The sequence below is a fragment of the Cynocephalus volans genome, chromosome 4, assembly GCF_027409185.1.
Source record: "Cynocephalus volans isolate mCynVol1 chromosome 4, mCynVol1.pri, whole genome shotgun sequence".
In the NCBI taxonomy this organism is placed as follows: domain Eukaryota; kingdom Metazoa; phylum Chordata; class Mammalia; order Dermoptera; family Cynocephalidae; genus Cynocephalus; species Cynocephalus volans.
The window spans coordinates 73,408,329-73,433,020 of NC_084463.1; the positions used below are offsets into that span (position 1 = coordinate 73,408,329).

General features: G+C 36.0%; 1 protein-coding gene across 2 annotated transcripts in view; it reads left to right on the forward strand.

Moving 5' to 3' along the window:
• Positions 1-24,692, forward strand: part of PGR (progesterone receptor) — a 75,499-nt gene that overhangs the window by 47,738 nt on the left and 3,069 nt on the right. The window contains exons 4-6 of one of the 2 annotated variants that reach the window (XM_063094381.1): positions 1,014-1,307; positions 11,170-11,314; positions 20,749-20,879. In XM_063094381.1, coding sequence (XP_062950451.1) covers positions 1,014-1,307; positions 11,170-11,314; positions 20,749-20,879 — 570 coding nt within the window. The remainder of the gene's footprint in view (positions 1-1,013; positions 1,308-11,169; positions 11,315-20,748; positions 20,880-24,692) is intronic. The other variant, XM_063094382.1, reaches the window with a different exon arrangement.

The window sequence follows — 24,692 nt, forward strand, 5'->3', positions numbered from 1 at the left end:
ATTTAGGGATGTTTTTATAACTCTGGTCAGTATTGCATGAACCAAACAAAACATGTCTAAGGGCCAGATCAGGTACTTGAACCAGCAGATTGCTACCTCTGCTTAGATAATTGCAAATGGTTATCAATCCTCCCTTAGCTAAACAGCATAGCCACTTCACTCTGTTAATCAGCCCATGCCTCGCACAGAGCAAGTGGGACTGAAATCCAGCCTGCCCTCAGGTCTCCAGGACTTTCTCTTATTCACACCAAGGCATCTGTGAACTAGCAGAAGCCCAAAGAAGCATCCCAGTCTCCTTCAATTTTTCCTCATGATGCAGATTCTACGTATGTGACCATCTGGCTTTTTTTCTTCCTAACATCACAATTCATCAAAGTAGAAATGCTATAAATTATTGAGAAATACAAATGTGGTTTGACTAGCACAGAGTGTAGATTCTCTCCTCCCTTAATTTAGAAAAGAGACCCTTAATTTTCGGTCCTTAGATGTCATAACAGTCCATAGATTGTTTTCAAGGGAACTATGGACCCACCATAATTGTATTAAGTGTTTCACGGGGTTTGCCTATATATACATATCTTTTAACAGATTCTTAAAAGAATGAAACCCAGAAGAAGATTCAGCAACCACTAGACCATGTTTCAACTAATGTGATCTGCAGCATTAGCTTTTGGAAAGCAGTTCTGTCAGAATATTAAGCAATACTGAAGTTAGTCTCTCCTAAAAGCTATTTGTCTTTTCATTCATCTCTTTTCATACAAAGTCCATAATCCCTTCCTGGATACTGGTGTAATTCCTCCCACCCTACAAACCCAATGAATGCTGAAGCAATGAATTATTTAATTCTAATTTATTTAACCTGAGACCTAACATTTTTATTTATTCTAATTCATTTTATTAGATTGATACTAAAATCTATAATGTTATGATTCTAAGGACTAAGATAAATAATACTCTGCTGGGAGATTTAGTTCATATGTATTTACATAAACTTTTTTTTTTCTTCTTTATAGGTCGAAAGTTTAAAAAGTTCAATAAAGTCAGGGTTATGAGAGCACTAGATACGGTTGCTCTCCCACAGACAGTGGGCATTCCGAACGAAAGCCAGAGAATCACTTTTTCACCGTCTAAAGACTTACAGTTGATCCCCTCAGTGATCAACCTGCTAATGAGCATTGAACCAGACGTGATCTACGCAGGACATGACAACACAAAGCCTGATACTTCCAGTTCTTTGCTAACGAGTCTTAATCAACTAGGAGAGAGGCAACTGCTTTCAGTAGTCAAGTGGTCCAAATCATTGCCAGGTAATAATAGTTCATATGTAATAGCATGTAATAAAAAATGTGCTATGTTTGTTGTACTAGTAGATTGTTAAATAAAACAGTCTGTGCAGTAAATTAACTATACTGTAAACAGCACGTTACAGTATGTGTTTCAGCAGTTCAAAATATTTGTATAGGACCCTAATATGTGCTATGGAAATACAAAAGAAGTAGAGAATGCATTGAGTTTTGCTGATGAATCAAGAATTACATACATCAAACAGTTAAGAAATAGCATAAAATTGTGTGTTTGACAACAGATATTATAGTAGTTCAGAGAAAGACAAGTTGACCAACTTTTTTAAAATGTCTGGTTCATTCTAAACCCTAATTTAACCAACCTCAATTGGTTGAAAATAAAACTGAATATATCTGCTCATATAATAAAGCAAAATGGTATACAGAGTTATAGTGAGGTGTCTAAAGTCAATTAAGAAAACAGAATTCCTAAAAAAATGAATAAATAATTAATTTTCACATAGAGAAGTGAATCTCCAGTCACTATTTCCTCTAATTTATACCCAAAGGGGATATATAGCTCAGCAACAGAGAGAACTTGGATTATAATATCATGAAAGGATGTCAGTCACTTTATTTATCAGTTGTTTTTGCTCTCTCAGCACAGCTCTATAGGCAACAAGCAGTTGAAAGAATTACAAGGATGAAATTTTTACTTGATTAAATCTTAAACTGTAGAGCCAAAATATATGTGTAGAAATTGCTTGTGAAAACATTAATCCCATAATTAGAAATAGAACATTTTTTAAAAATATACATTTTCTTTACCTCAATAATATCCATGTACTACTTTAGACCAATTTATTTTTCCAATATCTCATCAAGAATTAAACATGTTACGTCCTTTTAGCTCCCAAGTAAATTCAATAGCTTTTAAAAAAATTCCTTTTCAATTTGCCTTAATATATTTCTCAGTTATTATTCTACCTGAACAGTTTGAAATACAATAGATGAATTGTTATTAAAAATTCAATCACATGAAACAGAAAGAAAAATAGTTTCCTATTTGTCAAATCTTTTTAAAAATACATATTGAGCAAAGTTAATAAAATTCAGTATGCTAGTGGCGATGAAGTAATTTTTATAGAGAAATCAAAATGCCCAGGTTCTTATTAGTTTAATTCTTGCTGAAAGGGCTTGGACAGGTAATTTTTTTTTCTATTAAAAAGTTATGAATGTTTAAAACTTACTGTAAACTGGTTGTCAGATTTGATAGATCTTTATTAAATAAAAATATAACAATAGCAATAATGAACTTTTCTGTTTAAAAATGTGAATGTTTAAACATGTTTAATTTTTCTCAGTTTTTTTATTATTTGGAAAGGGGTTTTATTTTTGTTGATATAGTTCATATTCCTTTTGCTAGCGTTTTGTAAGTTCTTTAAAGTTTTAAAAGATTCTGGCATGAGCTGGAAAAGTTAGAAAATAACCAGTTACAATTAAAAGGATTATTTATTTGCTGTGGATAAAAGCTAAGTGAGCTTTTAAAGTTGAAACAGTTATCTATCAGAATTTTTTGACCCCGACACAATCTCAAAAAAGGAGAGGAAATTTTTACATTGCATTTGGTGGCAACTTTTTAAATGTTGCACAATGTAATTCATGCCAAGTAAATCAGAAAGACTGGCAACACCAGTATTACACATAACTGTTTTCATTAATTGTAAACAAGGGAAGCATTGAGATTTTCAAAGTATTTTGTGGCCAGTAGTCTTTTTAAACCATACGTGTATGGCCTGTATTTTGGGGAGGAACACTACTGAATGAATGATGAAAATGGTTAATGAACATGTATATAAAGTAATCTAGTATCATTAGCTGCTCAAAACGATTTCAGCTGACTTTAAACAAGGTTACAGTTTTTATTCACTGATTCACTCAATAAATTTCTATTATATACCTGCTGTGTGCAAGTTCTAACAATTAAACAGCAGTTTTAGAAAGAAAAGCCAGAAGGCTTAGCTCGTGGTGTGAATACATTTTGGTGCAGCACATCCTAGCATCTGGTTATTAGTTTTGCATGTATGAGAAATTTATTTTATCCATTTACTCAAGTGTAAAAAGACTAACAAGTCTGTGGAAGATGGACTTCTATTAAACGAAACTTACCAATAAGCCATAATGTCAATCTACTCCTTTATAATGCAAATACACACACACACACACACACACACACACACACTACTAGGAAAACATGTTGACAGATCAGGTCATTCTTTCCTACAGGAAAGTGTATTTGGAAAGTCAGATTAAGATCATATGTAGAATGATCATTATAACAAAGTTACAACATATCTGAGGGTCCCTAGGTATATATCTTCAGGTGCCCCTTGAATGCCTGTTGCCTGGTCAGGGCTTCCTTGTTGCTTCTTTGTCTATACTCTTCCATTATCTTGGACCTGTTAGAATAACTGCAGCTTATCTTTCATCTCCCCAATAATACTTCAGAGATATCCTTTTTCTATTTAATAGAGACATGCAAGATGCTTTAGCCTCATTACAGTACATTTACAAACCATCTCTTACGATACATTGCATCTGACATTTAGCCCCTATATATGAATGATTTTAAATTGACTTTTATCTGTAGCTTTAGTGGGTAACATTTTCTTATTTGAAGGGTGAAGCAATACGATATTTGCAAAATCTAAAAAATTAACAAAACATATTCAATAGAATAAAGGAACTTTCAATCTGGTGGGAGAAAGAAGATACCCAAACAACTACAGTATTATGTGAAACTGACATAAGATACAGATCTAAAGAAAGTGGGATGGAGGAACACTTTTGGTTTGAGGGACTAGAGAAGGCATCAGAGACAAGGTATTGGTTAAACTACACCTTGAAGGAGAAAGGAGAAACAAGACTTTGATAAGTCATGATAAGAAGAGAAAACATTCAGATATAAAGAATAAGGAAAGCATGAGGTATGTTTTGCAAATAATGAATTAACCCAGCATTAGACAATAGTTCTAAATGTCTTCAAGTGTGAGGGTCCCTTGGTAACATCAAAAATTTTATCATACACTCACCCCAAAGGATAGTAATTAAAGCTCTCCAATCGAGAAAACACATTTGTGCATATTGTTCCTCAGACATTACTACAATAAGTGCTGGCTTTCTGGGGGTTTTGTCACCCAAATATTAAGAAACCACTGACAATAAATTAATATTAAGAAGAGTAGTGGGAAGTAAATTTAGAGGTATGTTATGGGCCGATCAAGGAGGTCTTAACAGTCAGTGCAGGCTTTAGGAAGTAATAAGTACTCATTCCCAATTCGATTTTACCTTTAAATAGTTTTCATCCTGTATATCAATACATTTTAGCAGGATTGATATGACAGAGAGGTTTGGGGGAGACATTTCCTTTTTATAAATTTTGTCTTGATACTTCTATTTACTTGGTGAAAAACCTACTCTGGTTAATGCTTTGGCATTTTTAAACATTGCATTTTTAAATACATACCTTATTTCTTGGTTGCAGTTAGCCAGACTACTTGCAATTTATCAGTATCAGAAGATCGGTACTTTGCCTCATTTTCTGGCTTTGAAGTATGCCAGAACGTCTTTTGAGTGAGTGACAGTCACTGCATCTGTGAAAAAGGACTTTTTAAATTTTTTCCCAAATTGAGTAAGTAAATCAAATCATGAGAGAAAAAAATTATTGCCATCCAAAAAGTGATGAGAGAGAAATGAGGGTAGACTATCACAAGTAAAGTTTGGCCTTGAGAAATGTTTTATGAAGACTTTTCAAAAATTATTTTTCTACACCCTATTCCACTGAAATTATCATTGCTAATTGTCAGCAATTTTTTTTACTTACGAAAATCATGTGAAAAATTTCAGCCCTTAACATGTTTCACACGCCTCTGGGACTACTGGCAAAGTAACCAATTCTTGCTGAAACTCTTCCTTTGGCATTTGCCTTCCACATAGATATGCTTCTCTTTGTTTACACATTTTCTGACTCCCTTGTGGATTTATTCTTCTGCCCACACCATAAATTTGGCATGTCTGGGGTTCTGTCTTCTACTCCAGTAGTTTCTCACTCTACACAGTCTGGATGAGCTCATTCATAGCCTGTCTTCAACTACCACTAAATTCTGATGACTCCTAAATACATAGCACATTAGCCCAGACCCTTTACTGAACTACCGGACCGTATATTTTCAACTGCTTATTACACATCTTCACCCAAAAGGACTTCCAAGTCAATATGACCTTCTACTCCATAAACCTAAAGCCTGTTTCTGTATCTTGAAATGGCACCTAAGCCAGAATTTTTGTATCATCCCTGCCTCACTTTCTCCTTCACCCTCTGTCCCATTAGTTGTCGAATTCTGTCAACTCTGCTCACTAAATATATGATTCATTATACATACTATTTCCATTGCTCCTGCCTTGACTTAATTTGGCCCTCATTTTTTACCTAGATTTCTGTTGTAGTCTCCTTACTGATCCTTTTACCACTGGTTTCACATGACTCCCAAATGATCCTCTATTCTGCCCCCAGAATCATCTTTCTATAACAACTATAAACAATTATATTTTTCCTTTTTCAAAGTAAAGTCCAAACTCCTTATCCTTAATATCCAAGCCCCTTTTGTGATATTGCTCCTGGATATGCCACCTTATGTCTCTCCATTCCTTTTCTAACAACTCTAAGGTCCTGTTCCTAAAGTGCCCCTTGCTAAATTTCCTGCTGCCTCCTTTTGCTCATATTCTTTTCCCTACTTGGTGGCCTGTCTCTTATCCCACGGCTTCCCCTGGCTGGCCCCTAACTAGCCTTCAGAATTCACTTCACCTGTCACTTCTCCTGGGAATATTTCCCTGAGTCTTCCCAAACTGGGTCTGGAAATAATGGAACCCTTTATTCTCCCATGTCTCCCTTGCATTTGTCAATCATAGACTATCACTCTGAGTTATAATTGTGTTTTACTTTTCTGTTTCACCAGACTATAATGTTAAAGGCAGAAACAGCATCAACAGCATTTTCTAATCGTTATGTCTAGTTGCAAGCATAATGCTTCATCCCATTCTTTAAGCTTCATTCTGCTTAAAGAATAGAAATATAAATTATGGAACTGATATAAAAAGAACTATACTGCCTTAGATCATTAAACTTCAAGTCCTTATTCATAATTAATTATCAGACATATACTGGTCATTGAGGAGCACATAGAAGCTTCAATTCAAAGTCCATGCTTGTGTATGAAAATTCATACCTTGGGTCAGAAGGTGCTAAGATATTTAATGCTGTGCCATTGTTTTGATAGCATGACATTTTTTATAGAAGCACAACCAATATATTTTATTAGAACTCTGGAAGTAAGATCGGAGAACCTAGTAAGTCAAACATGCCATCTCTTCACTGACATTTTCTTTTAACTTTTTTCAAGCATAAGAAATGGACAGTGTGTAACAGGGCTTTGGTCAGGAATTATCAGGTCAACTCACAAGGAAAGGTCTTTTGTTTTTTTTAACACTTGTTAAACACAATTAGTGATCATTCATCACTTCTCTATGTGGACGTTTTTTATTTTGATCATCTCAAGTGTACTAACTTTACATGATCATTATCACCATTAAGAATTTGATTTCAGTGTTCCTGTCTTTGTTTCAGTATAAAGTAATGAATGATATTACAGTCAATGTGGAAGAAATTGCACTCCTGTACCAGGCATGTTCAAGTTGATTTAACATTGTACATTTGTCACAGATAAGCCCTCTAAAAGGTGGAGTAAATAAAGGCTATTTTCTGAGTTCTATTCCATTCTGTTAAATGGAAATATGCTTTCTGCTTTAAATTTTGGTAATTTGATGTTTTAAGTTATTTCAAAAAGATTTACATTTTATATTGTAATATAATAAAAATTTCCTTCACTTCTAGTCATTTATAACCCCAGAATGCAAAATCAAACAAACAAACAAAAAAGACAAAAACGAAAAAGAGCAGGGTAAATATAGTGAATGTAAACATAAGAAAGAATTAACTGTTATATAATTTTGTAAAATTTTTAAGGCTATTCAAAGATTAACATATATCAAAGGCCTAAAATGAAAAAATTTATAGCATAGTGAAGTCAAATATTTAAGTATTATAAAATACTTTTGTCTTAGTCCATTTCTGTTGCTTATAACAGAAATCCCTGGAATTGGGTAATTTGAAAGAAAATGAAATTTATTGCTTACAGTTTCAGGTGCTGGGAGGTCTAAAGTCTGGAGAACACATTTGGTGAAGGTCTTTGGTGGTGATGCGGGGTATCACATTGCAGATGTCAGAGCTGAGAGAGGCTGTCTCCTCATTCCTTCTCCTTTTAAGGCCCTCAGAACCATGTCCATGACAGCCATTATTAATACATTTACTAGGGCATGGTATGCACAATCTAGTCACCTCTTCAAGGACCCATTTTTCAATTACCATAATAGGACTTCCAACTCTCAACAATTACAGTGGGGATTAAGCTTCAGTACATGGACTTCAAGGGACATAATTCAATCCATGGCAACTTTCTTTAAAAAGTCATAAAATTGACCAAGAAAATTATAAAGAATAATAAATATATTTCTGGAGATTATACTGAGCAGTCTGTCAATGTTTTAGTACATCTGATTAATTGAACCTAACTTTCTACAAGCCTCCATTTTTCATATATATATATATATGAAATATATAATTTGCTATATATAATAACATATATATAATGTGTATTCTGGACAATATATATTTAAGATAAAACAATTTATCTTTTGAATTTTATTGCCATTAATAACATTTATATTTTAGTTGTATCATATATGTTCTGTAATATACAAAATGCCTTCTGACATATATTTTGGTCTCATTTTATTTTAAAATTAGAGACTTTCCATCAGACTGATTAGTGACTTTCATAAATCCTTTGCTCTGATGAGTAATTGTTACATGATCTATTGATATATTAATAATAAATATCTGCTTAGTGTTCTACAATGTGCGTAATTATCCCATTTGAGTCTCATATTAGCTCTTGAATTAGTTATCATTATCATTATCATTGTGATTTTACTTATGAAGAAATTTAGATTCAGTGATATAAAATGACCTGCCCAAAGGGGCAATCAGTAAGTAGTAGAGTCAGGATTGGAACTAGGGTCTTCACTCCAGAACTTATAATTTGAAAGAACAGACCAGCAAGTTTATATGTTTATATGCAGGTTTATATGTGTCTTGCTTTTCAAAAATTAGGAAAATTCATTAATCTCATTAAATTATTCCAAGTTTTATCAAAGAATTAATTATCCATTTTTACAAAGCCTCGTATATTCAATTTACAAGCAGCATTTATGTTTGCAATTTATTGTATTAAGATTCATAACGTTTTTTAAAAAACAATATATAGAGATGTACTTGAAGATGCATTTAAATCATGTGAAAATAAAGAATTATGAAAATTGCATGCCAGATTTTTCCTAGTTTATTTAGAAAGTCTGCACCTGAGTAAATAAGGTTCTTGGATGTCAACAATAAAAACCGACTATGTTAATTTTAAAAAACAATAATCCTGGCTATCAAAAACAAAAGAAAAAGAATGTATTGAAAGGAGTCCAGGGATTCAATGAATAGAGGCTAGAGAACAATCTTGGAATATGAGCAGAAACCACGGTGTCTCTGAAGAGCCAATAAACAAGCATCACAAATGCACCCACTGGATTCCACTATCATTGGGCACCACCACCAGCAAGAGTATATAACCATATCTTTGTGTTTGCTTTACTATTTTCTGCTTCAAAGCTATGATAGTATGTGTTCCACAGGCCAAACCCAGGCCACGAGCCCAGGGAAGCAGAGGTTTTAGCTAGCCTTTCTGCTGGGAGGGTGGGCACCTGCTCTCACCAAACAACCAATTGAGAGCTCTGTCCACACAGAGAAAGAGAGAGGAAGGAAGGAAGAAAGGCTAGACACTGAAGAGTTTCCCTCCTCTCCACCCATAATGTAAATGTTTGCTATGACATCCTTAATTATGAATATGTACTAGATTTGTTTTCATGTTAAGGAGTTCTAAGAGGAGAATAGCAGTCTTCCTACTATTCACACGAAGATGGGACTATCTGGAGTATACAGAGAGAAGATAATTTTCCTCTTTTCTGCTACCTATCTTGAGATTAATGTTGTCAGGAAATAAATTTATTTTGCCCTTGATAGTTAATGAATTAAGGTTTTGGTTTTACTTTTGAAATAGATCATTTGTAAGTGGACTTAAATGAGTTTTTAGGGGAAATAGATGTTTTAAAAATCGCATTATGGAAAGTCATTGATATTCCCATCAAAACAATGTTTTTTCTCAATACCTTTATAAAAGGTGTTGTCTACTTCCATTGTTTCAACTACACTCAGATACAAATAACTTTACATTTATATTTCTAGCCCACATTTCTCCCCATTTTATACTTCACATGTCCAAACGCTATCTGGATAGTCCCAAGGCCCTCAAACATGTTCAAAACTTACTATTTCCCTCCTAGCCTGTTTTCTCCTCTTTTATTTTATCTCAGTAATACTATTATCATCATCTACCATTCAAGCAAAAATACTGAAATATGTATATGACTCCTTCTTGTTCTTACCTAGATATACTCAGTTGCCAAATCTCTTTAATTTTACCCTTTAAATATTTCTCTGATGCACTCCCTCCTCTAAATTCCTATGTGTTGACTTACTTCAGGTTTTCATCATTTCTCCCCTGGCCCTTGGCATTAGCTCCCGACTGCTCTCCTTAACTTCAGACTTACTCCCTTGAATCCACCCTCCATATAGCTACCAAGGATCCATCTACAACACACATAAGGCTATGTCACTCCCATTGCTCCTTAATAGACATGTGAGACATTCCATGATCTGACCCCCGCCTACACCTCCAAGTACCTCTTTGCCTCTCCCTCCTTTACGTTCTTCAGTTGAGATCTTCCCATGAAAATTGGGAAGAGACAGAGAGAAGACTTGTGGTTATTAAGTCAAGATACATTTGTCCTTTCCTTGTCATCCTCCCTCTGCCACCAACACCAAAAAATGGCCTGAAAGGGGGTGGAAGACCAAAGCATTCACATACAGGCGCATGCGCACACACAGACTCTAAACCTCTTAAGTCACGTGCAAGTGTAAAACAGGAATGGATTAAGTTTCAAAGAACAAAAGTGACCAGAAAAGTGTGGAATCTACCCAAGATGTAATTGAGAGTTGTTAAAGGAAAATTAGATATAACACAATTGTAGGCGGTAGTTTGACAAAATAAAAGCAGTTTATGCTTAAATCCCGAAGAACTGATATTTCTCAACAAACTGATTATATTCCACTAGGGCATTATCTCTTCTTTCAGGAGGTTTTTCCTGACCTGCCTCCCAAACTGACTGGTGCTTTCCTTTTAACTTCCCTATCACAGCACACGTGTGCTTTTCTCTCTTATTGAGTTGAGAGCTTCTTTTGAAGGCAAGGATGGGGTATTATTCTTCTTTGTAACCCCAGCATTTTAACACAGTGCCTGGGACATGAATGGTTCTCAATAAATAGGTGTAGCATGAATGAGTGAAGGATTATTTATTCAATTAGTGACTTCCCAGATATGCTAAATCACAGTGACTAATTTTAAACAACTTTTAAAGTCACTGCCCCTTTTTTATTTCTCAGGCTGTTTTATTTATTAATATTTCCTGATTTTTAGTATAAAATATATTGAGATTGAAAACATGCTACCGTACTTATATCTATTTTCAAATTTCTATGTATGTTCAACTTTTTTGAAACAATTAAGTGGTTTATAATCATTGTATTTTTAAACTTGTTTTGTAGGTTTTCGAAACTTACATATTGATGATCAGATAACTCTCATCCAGTATTCTTGGATGAGCTTAATGGTATTTGCACTAGGATGGAGATCCTACAAACATGTCAGTGGGCAGATGCTATATTTTGCACCTGATCTGATACTAAATGAGTAAGTAGTAACTTTTGTTGTTCCTTTTATTAACATAAGTGTATATATAGGATATATTGAAAATTATATTTTAATAGATGATCACATAGTTAGTGTTCTAAATAATAGGGTTTTCCTAAAAAGTTTATCAGAATTACCTCAGGATACAGCTTGATATGACAATATTAATAAAATTGTATCATTTTATCAGTAATTTGATATTTGGAGCCTTTTCCTCTTGTTTTAATACATATTGTAATTGTCTCAAATTCAATTTTTTTAAACTTCAAATCTATATCAGGAAATATATTTAAAGACAAAATTAAAGGTTTGGTTTACCAAATTAAAATTGCATATCGTGGTGCTAATGAAGACAATGAGGTAAATTAGAAATATTTTCACTATAAAGTATTAACTTAACCTTCAAAAAGTAAAAACGTTATCTTTTGTTCTACAGGAAAAATTATACATAATTTTTTTTAAATTGAAAGATAAATATTTCAATTCGCTTTATTATACATGTATTTTAATAACTGTAATTAATTTTCTGCATATAATCTTTAACTGAATAAGGATCTTTTCATGGTAATATTTATACTGTTCTTTTTTTTTTTTTTTTTTTTTTTTTTTTTTTTGGACTGTGATATCTTTATTCATTTAACAAATCTGAAATGAACACTTACAGTGAGCAAGGCACTGTTTGTGCTGGATATACAGAAGTGAACATGAAAGACCCAAGTTTCTCCCTTGTATAGCTTGCATTCCATTAATATTTACACATTGCATTTGCTCAATACATCTTGTAAAATGAATAAATAAAAGCTATATGACTTTAAGAATATATGAAACAATGGAAAAGAAAAACTACGGTGAATACACACTTTTTAGAACAACAATGGCATATCTCATTCTCTCCATCTTAAATCTGTATGTCAACTGCAGCTTGTCAACTTCTGCTATAATCTATTTTCCTATTCAATGTAATAGAATAATAAGAAAATATAATAGAGTTGGCGGGAGGTCCGTTAGTCCAGTCTTCCATCTAATGCTGTAACCTGTCCAGACTCTGCACAAACGGGACTCGTAGTAGTCACTATCTCTTGAGGTAGCCTGTTCCATTTCTTCAAGTCAAATTAATTATAATGTCTTCACTTACTATCTTCTGGTTCAAGTTCTGTCCTTTGGGGCTCCTAACCCCAAATCCTAATACCTCTTAACCTCTTTGATGGTTAATGCCAAGTTTGATCGTTTAACTTGGTTTCAAGTTTTTTCATCATCTTCTTGTTTTCCTCTGAAGATATTCCATTTAGAAAGCGTGACAAATACAGAAGTTCACAGAACACTGGCAGAGTGATCAGTATAGATGAGGATTCATCACATCTGTCTTTCCAAATATTAATACATCCCTGAAGTGATTGATTTTACTTGGTAGCCTCAGAACACTACTGATTTATATTAAGCTTGTACTGATTACTACATTGCAAAAATTTGTTTATTTTGTTTTTTACTCAAATGTGGCCCTTAGTTTTAAAATTGCCAGTTTTATGCTCTTGGATTTGACACTTCATTTCCGTTTGGGATACTCACTCATTAGCCATGACTTCAATCCTCAACTCATCTACAAACTGAATAACAATATCTCTGTGTTTTAATTCAAGGTATTATGTAGTTTTCATCAGGCCAGGGCAAGGATAGAGCCCTTTAGGAAGAAGTAGGCATCTCGCTATGAACACAACAATTCTTTTTTTTTTTTTTTCTTTTTTTTTTTTTTTTTAATTTTATTTTGTCGATATACATTGTAGCTGATTAATGCTCCCCATCACCAAAACCTCCCTCCCTTCTCCCTCCCCCCCTCCCCCCCAACCATGTCCTTTCTGTTTGTTTGTTGTATCAACTTCAAATAATTGTGGTTGTTATATCTTCTTATCCCCCCCCCGTTTGTGTGTGTATGTGTGTATGTGTGTGTGTGAATTTATATATTAATTTTTAGCTCCCACCAATAAGTGAGAACATGTGGTATTTCTCTTTCTGTGCCTGACTTGTTTCACTTAATATAATTCTCTCGAGGTCCATCCATGTTGTTGCAAATGGCAGTATTTCATTCGTTTTTATAGCTGAGTAGTATTCCATTGTGTAGATGTACCACATTTTCCGTATCCACTCATCTGATGATGGGCATTTGGACTGGTTCCAACTCTTGGCTATTGTAAAGAGTGCTGCGATGAACATTGGGGAACAGGTATACCTTCGACTTGATGATTTCCATTCCTCTGGGTATATTCCCAACAGTGGGATGGCTGGGTCGTATGGTAGATCTATTTGCAATTGTTTAAGGAACCTCCATACCATTTTCCATAGAGGCTGCACCATTTTGCAGTCCCACCAACAATGTATGAGAGTTCCTTTTTCTCCGCAGCCTCGCCAGCATTTATCGTTCATAGTCTTTTGGATTTTAGCCATCCTAACTGGGGTTAGATGGTATCTCAATGTGGTTTTGATTTGCATTTCCCGGATGCTGAGTGATGTTGAGCATTTTTTCATATGTCTGTTGGCCATTTGGATATCTTCCTTAGAGAAATGCCTACTTAGCTCTCTTGCCCATTTTTTAATTGGGTTGCTTGTTTTCTTCTTGTAAAGTTGTTTGAGTTCCTTATATATTCTGGATATTAATCCTTTGTCAGATGTATATTTTGCAAATATTTTCTCCCACTCTGTTGGTTGTCTTTTAACTCTTTTAATTGTTTCTTTTGCTGTGCAGAAGCTTTTTAGTTTGATATAATCCCATTTGTTTATTTTCCCTTTGGTTGCCCGTGCTTTTGGGGTCGTATTCATGAAGTCTGTGCCCAGTCCTATTTCCTGAAGTGTTTCCCCTATGTTTTCTTTAAGAAGTTTTATTGTCTCAGGGTGTATATTTAAATCCTTAATCCATTTTGAGTTGATTTTAGTATATGGTGAGAGGTATGGATCTAGTTTCATTCTCCTGCATAACGATCTCCAGTTATCCCAGCACCACTTGCTGAAGAGGCAGTCCCTTCCCCAGTGAATAGGCTTGGTGCCTTTGTCAAAGATCAGATGGCAGTAAGTGTGAGGGTTGATTTCTGGATTCTCTATTCTATTCCATTGGTCAGTGTGTCTGTTTTTATGCCAGTACCATACTGTTTTGGTTATTATAGCTTTGTAGTATAGCTTAAAGTCAGGTAGTGTTATGCCTCCAGCTTTATTTTTTTTGCTGAGCATTGCTTTGGCTATTCGTGGTCTTTTATTGTTCCATATAAATGTCTGAATAGTTTTTTCCATTTCTGAGAAAAATGTCTTTGGAATTTTGATGGGGATTGCATTGAATTTGTATATCACTTTGGGTAGTATGGACATTTTGACTATGTTGATTCTTCCAATCCAAGAGCATGGGATATCTTTCCATCTTCTTGTATCCTCTCTAATTTCTCTCAGCAGTGGTTTGTAGTTCTCATTATAGAGATTTTTCACCTCCTTGGTTAACTCAATTCCTAAGTATTTTATTTTTTTGGTGGCTATTGTAAATGGGCAGGCTTTCTTGATTTCTCCTTCTGCATGTTCACTATTGGAGAAAAGAAATGCTACTGATTTTTGTGTGTTGATTTTGTATCCTGCTACTGTGCTGAAATCATTTATCAATTCCAACAGTTTTTTTGTAGAGGTTTTAGGCTGTTCGATATATAGGATCATGTCATCTGCAAACAGGGACAGTTTGACTTCATCTTTTCCAATCTGGATGCCCTTTATTTCCTTCTCTTCTCTGATTGCTCTGGCTAGTACTTCCAACACTATGTTGAATAGGAGTGGTGAGAGTGGGCATCCTTGTCTAGTGCCTGTTCTTAAAGGAAAAGCTTTCAGCTTTTCCCCATTCAGGATGATATTGGCAGTGGGTTTGGCATATATGGCTTTAATTATGTTGAGATACTTTCCCTCTATACCTAACTTATAGAGGGTCTTTGTCATGAATGAGTGCTGAACTTTATCAAATGCTTTTTCAGCATCTATAGAGATGATCATATGGTCCTTGTGTTTGAGTTTATTAATATGGTGTATCACATTTATTGATTTGCGTATGTTGAACCAACCTTGCATCCCTGGGATGAATCCCACTTGATCGTGATGAATAATTTTTCGTATGTGTTGCTGTATTCTGTTTGCTAGTATTTTAGTGAGGATTTTTGCATCTATATTCATCAAGGATATCGGCCTGTAGTTTTCTTTTTTGGTTATATCTTTACCTGGTTTTGGTATCAGGATGATGTTTGCTTCATAGAATGAGTTTGGGAGATTTGCGTCCGTTTCAATCTTTTGGAATAGTTTGTAAAGAATCGGTGTCAATTCCTCTTTGAATGTTTGGTAAAATTCTGCTGTGAATCCATCTGGTTCTGGGCTTTTCTTTGTTGGGAGCCTTCTGATAACAGCTTCAATCTCCTTTATTGTTATTGGTCTGTTCAAATTTTCTACGTCTTCACGGTTCAGTTTTGGGAGCTTGTGTGTGTCCAGAAATTTATCCATTTCCTCCAGATTTTCAAATTTGTTGGCGTATAGTTGTTTATAGTAGTCTCGAATGATTCCTTGTATTTCAGATGAATCAGTTGTAATATCGCCTTTTTCATTTCTAATTTTTGTTATTTGAGTCTTCTCTCTTCTTTTTTTTGTTAGCCATGCTAATGGTTTGTCAATTTTATTTATCTTTTCAAAAAACCAACTTTTTGATTCGTTGATCTTTTGAATTGTTTTTTGGTTTTCAATTTCATTCAGTTCTGCTCTGATCTTAATGATTTCTTTCCGTCTGCTAACTTTAGGATTGGATTATTCTTGTTTTTCTAGTTCTTTAAGGTGAAGTGTTAGGTTGTTCACTTGCCATCTTTCCATTCTTCTGAAGTGAGCATTTAATGCAATAAATTTTCCCCTCAATACTGCTTTTGCAGTATCCCACAGGTTTTGGTATGATGTATCATTGTTTTCATTAGTTTCAATAAACTTTTTGATTTCCTGCTTGATTTCTTCTTGGACCCATATGTCATTAAGTAGAATGCTGTTTAATTTCCATGTGTTTGTATAGTTTCCAGAGTTTTGTTTGTTATTAATTTCTAATTTTAATCCATTGTGGTCTGAGAAGATACATGGGATAATTCCAATTTTTTTGAATTTATTGAGACTTGATTTGTGACCTAATATGTGATCTATCTTGGAGAATGATCCATGTGCTGATGAGAAGAATGAATATTCTGAGGTTGTTGGGTGGAATGTTCTGTAGATATCTGCCAATTCCAATTGGTCTAGAGTCTTGTTTAGATCTTGTGTTTCTCTACTGATTCTTTGCCTAGATGATCTGTCTAATATTGACAGTGGAGTGTTCAGGTCCCCTGCTATTATGGTATTAGTGTCTATTTCCTTCTTTAGGTCTAATAGAGTTTGTTTTATAAATCTGGATGCTCCAACATTGGGTGCGTACATATTTATGATTGTTATGTCTTCTTGATGGATCAGTCCTTTTATCATTAAGTAGTGTCCCTCATTGTCTCTTTTTATGGTTTTTAGTTTAAAGTCTATTTTGTCAGATATAAGAATAGCCACTCCAGCTCGTTTTTCTTTTCTGTTTGCATGGTAAATCTTTTTCCATCCTTTTACTCTTAGTCTGTGTGAATCTTTATGGGTGAGGTGGGTCTCTTGTAGGCAGCATATAGTTGGGTCCTGCTTTTTGATCCAGTCAGCCAGTCTGTGTCTTTTAATTGGGGAATTTAAGCCTTTTACATTAAGAGTTGTTATTGAAAGGTGTTGATTTATTCTTAGCATTTTATTGGTTGTTTGGTTGTCTTAGGTGTCTTTTGTTCCTTGCTTTCTGATTTACTGTTTGGTTTCTTTGTTTGTTGGTTCCTTAGGTTGTAGATAGTGTTTTTGTTAGCTTGTTTTCTCTTCATGAATGCCATTTTTATTGTACTAGCGGGTTTAGATTTTTCTTAGGTTTTTATGGCAGTGGTAGTTATTTTTCAGGAACCAAACCCAGTACTCCCTTGAGGATTTCTTGTAAGGGTGGTCTTGTGGTAGTGAACTCCCGCAGTTTTTGTTTGTCTGAGAAATATACTATTTGCCCCTCATTTCGGAAGGATAGCCTTGCAGGGTAGAGTATTCTTGGCTGGCAATCTTTGTCTTTTAGTATTTTGAAAATATCATCCCATTCCTTTCTAGCTTTTAGGGTTTGTGATGAGAAGTCTGATGTTAACCTGATTGGGGCTCCCTTATAGGTGATTTGACGCTTCTCTCTTGCAGCTTTTAAGATTCTCTCTTTGTCTCTGAGTTTTGCCAATTTGACTATGACATGTCTTGGAGAAGGCCTTTTTGGGTTGAATACGTTTGGAGATCGTTGAGCTTCCTGGATCTGAAGATCTGTGATTTTTCCTATACCTGGGAAGTTTTCTGCCACTATTTTGTTGAATATGTTTTCAATGGAATCTCCATTTTCCTCCCCTTCTGGAATACCCATGACTCGGATATTTGAGCGCTTGAGGTTGTCTGATATCTCTCTCAGATTTTCTTCCATGTCCTTGATTCTTTTTTCTTTCTTTTTGTCTGCTTGTGTTATTTCAAACAGCCCATCTTCAAGTTCAGAGGTTCTCTCTTCAACTTCGACAAGCCTGCTGGTTAAACTCTCCGTTGTGTTTTTTATTTCGCTGAATAACTTTTTCAGTTCAGCAAGTTCTGCTACATTTTTTTTCAGGACATTGATTTCCTTGTATATTTCCTCTTTCAGATCCTGTATACTTTTCCTCATTTCATCATGATGTCTAGCTGAGTTTTCTTGTATCTCATTCAGTTTCCTTAGAATTATCACTCGAAATTCCTTATCAGTTATTTCAAGGGCTTCTTGTTCTATAGGATCTAGAGTATGAGATTTATTAACTTTTGGTGGTGTACTTTCTTGATTTTTTGTATTTCTGGTGTCTTTTTTTTGGTGTTTATTCATTGTGGCAGGGGGTTTCACAGTCCACCGGTTTAAGACTAATGACTAACTAGGATGTTGCTGTGGTTGCCAATTTGGTATGGCTCCCGCCGTGACTGCTCAGTTGGCCTCTAGTGTCTTGTGTGTGTGGTTGCCTCGGGTCTTGGGCTTCTCCGGGGATCCACCTTTCTGGTCAGCTTGTACTCTGCTGGGCTGGTGGATCACGTACCACAGGGTGTGTGATCTCTGTTGAGCTTTCACTTTCTGTACAGGACTTCTCCCCGTTCCGTGTGCTCTGGCCCAGGCTGTTAGATCGTGCAGTGGCGACCCCACCGGGTGTGTGGTTTCTGTCGAGTCTCCGCCTCCCTGGCCGCACGTCTCCCCCCTCTGTGCACACTGTGCTGGGTTGGGGCGTGTCTTCTGCACCCCTCGTCTATCAGCTGGGCCTTCAAGACCCTGCTCAGCCCCGCCTCGCCCAGGAAGTCTACCAGGTTTCTGCTAGGCACAGACGACCAGTCTCTCTGGGTGCCTTTGTAGCACTGTGTAGATCTTTCTCGGGTCTTGTTCACCTTTGTATCCCCCCGGTATAAACCGAATCTAGTGCCCGCCTGCAGCCTGCTCTCCGGCAGGTTCAAGCAGACCTGGGAACTCTCCTACCACACTATTCCCAACCAGAAATTCATTAGGCTTTTTTCCAAACTGGTGGTCGCAGAGATGGTATCTGCCTCCCAGTAACAGGAAGTTTACCGGGGCCGGAGTCCAGGGTGTGGTGGAGTGACAGTCGGCCCGCCCGTACTTCCTAGCCCTCCCAAAACTGGTCGGGACGCCCCACACCCCCAGCCCTGCCAGAGAACCGTGGAGGGAGTGGGAGAGGAGGTCGGCCCGCAGGGTCCGGAAAGCCCCGCGCCAGGCCAAGCAAATGGGCTCAGTGATGGCCGAGCAGGGCGGAGCTGCCCGCACCTGGGAAAATGGAGGCAGCACCGGGGCAATGAGTGGCCTGGTGGTGCAGGCGGGGAGCCGCGTGGGCATGCACCCCCCGAACAGAGCTGTGCCAGGGATCACTCACAGTGCTGTGCCAGGTCGGGCGCTCGCTCTGTCTCTGGTTTGTTGCCTTCCGTGTTCTCGGCGCTGCCGCCTCGGGCTGTTCAGTCGCGGCGCCGCTCGGGCACTCCCAGGAGTCTTCTTTAATGCCGGCCTGAAACCTCGAATCCTGGATAGGGCAGCTGGCCGCCTTCAGTGCGGCCCCAGCCTCCGGGATCCTGGCTGCATCCACAGCAGCCCTGGCGCCGTGTTCCCTGTTTCAAGACTCGCTTTTGCAGCTAAGAATCAGTTCTTTTCCTGCTCCACACTTCAAAGCTGTTGCCGGTAAATGAGGCAGCCTCTCCTGCCGGGGGCAAAGTGGCGTTGAGCCCCCACGACCGGCCAGCAGCAGCAGTCCTCCCTTAAGAGATGGCCAGAGAAAGGTCCACAAGTTTCCCGGCTGCCTGAGGCCCAGTGGCCACCTTTTCCACCTCAGCTACTCCGCGCCAGCCGCCGCAGCCGCCGCCATCTTGAAACTCTATTTATACTGTTCTAATGGTGAATACTGACCTAGAAGTATATAATTTAATAACTTACTTGTATAAGTCTTTACAGTTTGCAAATGATTTTCATATGCTTTATTCCATTTTATCCTACAATCCCTTGAGACAGTAAGGAATCAGCATCCTTCATTTTACAGTTCAGGAAACTGAGGCTCAGAAGAATTGCATCACTTGCCAAAGACCCTGAGTGACAGTCAGGATTAATCTTAGCTCTTCTGAGTCAAAATCTAGTTCTCTTTTCACTATTTCTTTTAGCTTCATCTGACTAATATGGACATTATAAAACATCACATGGTTGAGAAAATACCTTAAATAAATTTCCTCAACCTTCAGAATTTGTGTTAAACTTTGTCAGTTATTTAATGCTTGCTAATGTTCTTCTTTACCCTTTTCTATATCACTATACATTTCTTTTAGAAAGTTTCACAGTATGGTAAATTTCTGTGAACTGAATCAATTCTTTCACTGAATTGTATACAAAATAATTTATATAGAGAGAGAGATGTACATATGTATATATTTTCGTGGAAAAAAATTCATCAGTAAATAAAGCATTCTGAGTATCTCTCATCCCTCAACATTCTGAACTCCTACAACTTTGCTCTCGTTTCTTGGTTTAGGTATTTAAAGTGTGATAATAAAATGAGAAGCATTTGAAATATTAATCTTGATCAATGTCTATTTAATATAAATTTCTAATTGTAAAATTTCTTAACCTCAACAATTCAGTATTGTGAAAAAGTTTAGATGATGTTTAAAATTTCAAATATTGAGTTTGTTTTTTTTTTAAAGTAGCAGTCATACTCAATAATGTAATTACCGAAATCATATTCTCTGATAAATTACATAAATTGGCTGAGACCCTATTTTTTTTTTCTGTTGCTTTTTCCCATTTGTGTTGTGTGTGATTCAAGACAGAGGATGAAAGAATCATCATTCTACTCATTATGCCTTACCATGTGGCAGATCCCTCAGGAGTTTGTGAAGCTTCAGGTTAGCCATGAAGAGTTCCTCTGTATGAAAGTATTGCTCCTTCTTAATACAAGTGAGTTGAGTACAAGTAACTTAAAACAAGATACTTAATTTTTTAATTTTTAATTCATTAGGAAAGTTTCAAACAATATGATCATATACCTATGTATGCAATAGAAATCTTAGATTGCGACTACAAAGAAAAAAACTCCAATATGTTGTCATAGACATTAATAAAATTGCTTGATATTTTTAATATTTTACCTACCATATAATATTAATATAGCCTAACTAATTCTTTTTTTATTTTAGAGAACATATGACTAAATGACTTTTTTGTGTTCACCTAATTCAGTATTATAAACTAATTAATAGTGCATAAACACAAACTATGCTTCCTTCTAACACCACCACCACCACCTCCACAAAAGTATTTACTATATAAATACACAATTTTGTTTGAAATTATTCTCATTATATCAGGATAGGCTAACACTTATAAAGAATAACTACAAAGATCAGTAGCTTAATACAAGAGCAGTTTGTTTATCACTCACTGTCACTGTTCATTGGGTTAGCAAGAAAAACCCAGCCTCCTTCCATACGGTGGCTTTGCCCTTTCCTAGCAGCTTGGAGTCCTCCAGCGCTTCTGACTAGAATGAGCACTGAGTGAGAGAAGGTTTGGAGGTGAGGCCTGAAACTGTCTTGCATCACTTGCACCCACATTCCACCACCCATCTTACCTGCAGAAGAGGCTAGGAAATGTGGTCTAGCTGTATGCCGGGCAGAAAGAGGAAATGGCATGTATATAAAGCATAGCATTGGTCACCAGAATGACAAACAGATACCCATTTCACTCTTTCTCATGCATAAAGAACACAATCACCTCTGCCTCAGTTGATCCCCAAGGGTCCATGTGGGAAAAGTTAAAAAAAAAAATCTGCTTTTACCCTTTTCTGTGCCCATGCATGCACAGGCAGGTACAGCCCTTAAATGTACCAACTGATGCTTCCTGACTCATAATAATTTGCAAGAGGACCACAGGGAGCTAAGACATTAGGTTGTGGGTGAGCCAAGCATCTTTCTCAGCTGCATCTTTGCAGGGACTTCTTTCTAGTGGCATGAATCTCAAGTGGCTGGGGGCTGGTTAAGCGGGGTGGTACAAGTCAGGAGGAAAGGCAGAAAAGCTAAACCCTGAAAATGGAAGGTTTCCTCATGGAATCTATGTGAAGACAGGGACCAATACAGTATCTAAGGATCCATAGACCATTCCTTATTGGAGCAGGGATTTTCAAGCCTTACTTGGTGAAAGATCACAGAGTGGACAAAGAGCATTGATATGGGACTGGCCAGAGAGTCAACTGAAATAAATTTAATATTACAGTAGTTAACCTCTTGCTCTTCTTTGCTTGAGGGTAATGAATTCTATAGTGGTTATATCACAGATCATTCTAGATCTCCTAAATTAGTTTATATCTTTAACATAATTCTGTGTTTATGGATAGGCTGCATTCTGCTGGGGCGACAGACAACACACTAAATATCCAGTGCAGATCAACAGGGAGGCTCTGCTCATTGTCATTGCTCAGGAACCCAGGCAAATGAGGGCTGCATCTTGAGTCACACTTCCACAGTCACTAGAGCAGTGGTAAGGAAAGGAAGTGGCAAACATATGACTTCCACTCATATTATAGAAAGCAAGATTCTTGGCCACTTGCCACTTTAAGAAAAGGGAGACCACAGAAACATTTGGTGAATAGTACTTAGGTTTTCCACAAATTCTAATTAAAATGCTAATGAGATTTTAAACAGGAGGGAGAGGGGGAGAAGATAACTTGGCAAAGCTATTGAAAATTCATCTTTAAATGTAGAGCAATTAATAGAATTGAAAAGCTACAATAATTAATGCAGCATGGGAGAAGAAAAGATACACTGAATTGTTGAGTCAAGTCAGATAACTTTACATTAGAACTTAAATTCTATAGTGGGAAACATCACAAATCAATAAGTATGGAACAAATAAATATCATTGAGAAAAACAGCTTTATATTTGGAGAAAAATTAGTTTGGATATTTAGCTCAAATTATATTCTAAAATAGATACCGGATAATTGAGTTAAATGTAAACACTCAAATTAAAAAATAAACTACAAGCAATATAAAAATAAATGCAACGGGGAAATTGGCAAAGGGAAAATTTGATGATTTGATAGTTACAAAGTTAAACATTCCCATTTGCCATTAAAAATTAAAATATAGATCTTTAGGAATAGATGGCAGGTTAAATACACAGTTTTACCATTGTTCCCTCCAAAACTGCACTAAAATCTTAGTAAAGGTATTTACTAGAAAGTAATTAAGAAAAAATAATTGATGGGATTGGTTGGGAACCTTAAAGGGACTTGCAAATGTTTAAAATAACTGCTATATGAAGTAACTGGACAGAAGAGACCATAGATACACCTACAGTACACACATATGAGGGTACTTCCAAAGGTTCATGGAAATATTCATATTAACCTTTAATTCTATTTTTCCACAAACTTTTTGAAGCAAAAATTTCACATTTTCAAACTTATCCTTGAGAGTCTCCTTTATATTCAAGATCTGATCTCTTGAAAACTCAAAACCAACTTTTTGGTTTCTCTTAAGTTTGTATCTGTGGCCTTCTTTTTCTAAGGGTTGTAGAAGCCAAAGTCTGATTGGGGTGCAGGGTATAATAGGGGTTTAAAAAGGTTTTTTATCCCCTCTTTGCTGGGCACATACAGTTGACTTTAAACTAAGTACACATCTCTGTAGATATATTGCTAAGAGTCAAGATTATAAATGTATAGTAATATAAATCCAAGAGGTTATGTGGTTTTTCTTTCAGCAGTCTGCAAAAAAAGGCAGATGTTTCATTGAAGGTTGATGACTTCTTTGTAGGACAAGAGAAGCCAATGGAAAAATGAAGCAAGAAGCTGGGGATTCTGTTAATAGAGGTGCTGGAAAAATCAATCAGATAAGCATCTCAGATAAGCGACAACAGTAGGACCTAAAAGATTTAGGAGAATAGCTATGGTGAAATTGACAATTTAGTGTAAATATGAGAACTAGCCATAAAAATAGGAAGTTGTGCCTAAGATAGGAATATAGGAATTATAGATTTCAGGGGTAAATATCTAAATTAGTAGTTAACACCATAATGGGAATAAGTGGCATTCCCATTAAAATCAGAAACAAAATAGGAATACCTGCCATCACTATTATTATTTAATATTATTCTCTAAGTCCTGAACAATGCAGTGAATCGTGAAGCAGAAATGAGAGCTACAACTATTGGAAAGGGGAAAATGAAAATATTATTTGAATGCAGTATTGTTGTATACCATTAAAACAAATGATAATCAACCCAAAATTGTTCAAATTAAAAATAGAGTATAACTAAGTGGCTGGATATAAGGGAAATATTTAAATGTTAATAGCTTTCTCCCGTACAACTGGAAGGCATTAGACAATTTAATGGAGCAATGTTACAATTACAACATAAAAAGTTAAAGTATTCAGGAATAATCTTAATGAGAAATACTTGAGATCTATATGAAGAACACAAAACTTTACAGAGAGATCCAAGTATGTGTTAAAAAGAAAATAAAAAGGACCCAGAATTCATGCAGCTATAAACTAAATCAAACCAAGTATTTGAGATAGGACTGTAGAATAATGTCAGGTGATCTTTTGAGAAAATGATAACTAAGTTAAATGCATAATTTGTTGACAGAAGTCTAAAATAAGTAAGCTGAAATGTTTTTTAATGTACATAGTTGTTGTTCTCATATTCTTCCAGTAAACTAGAAGTTTACATATCTTGACACTATTAATAGCACTATGTCTTTCTTATTTAAAG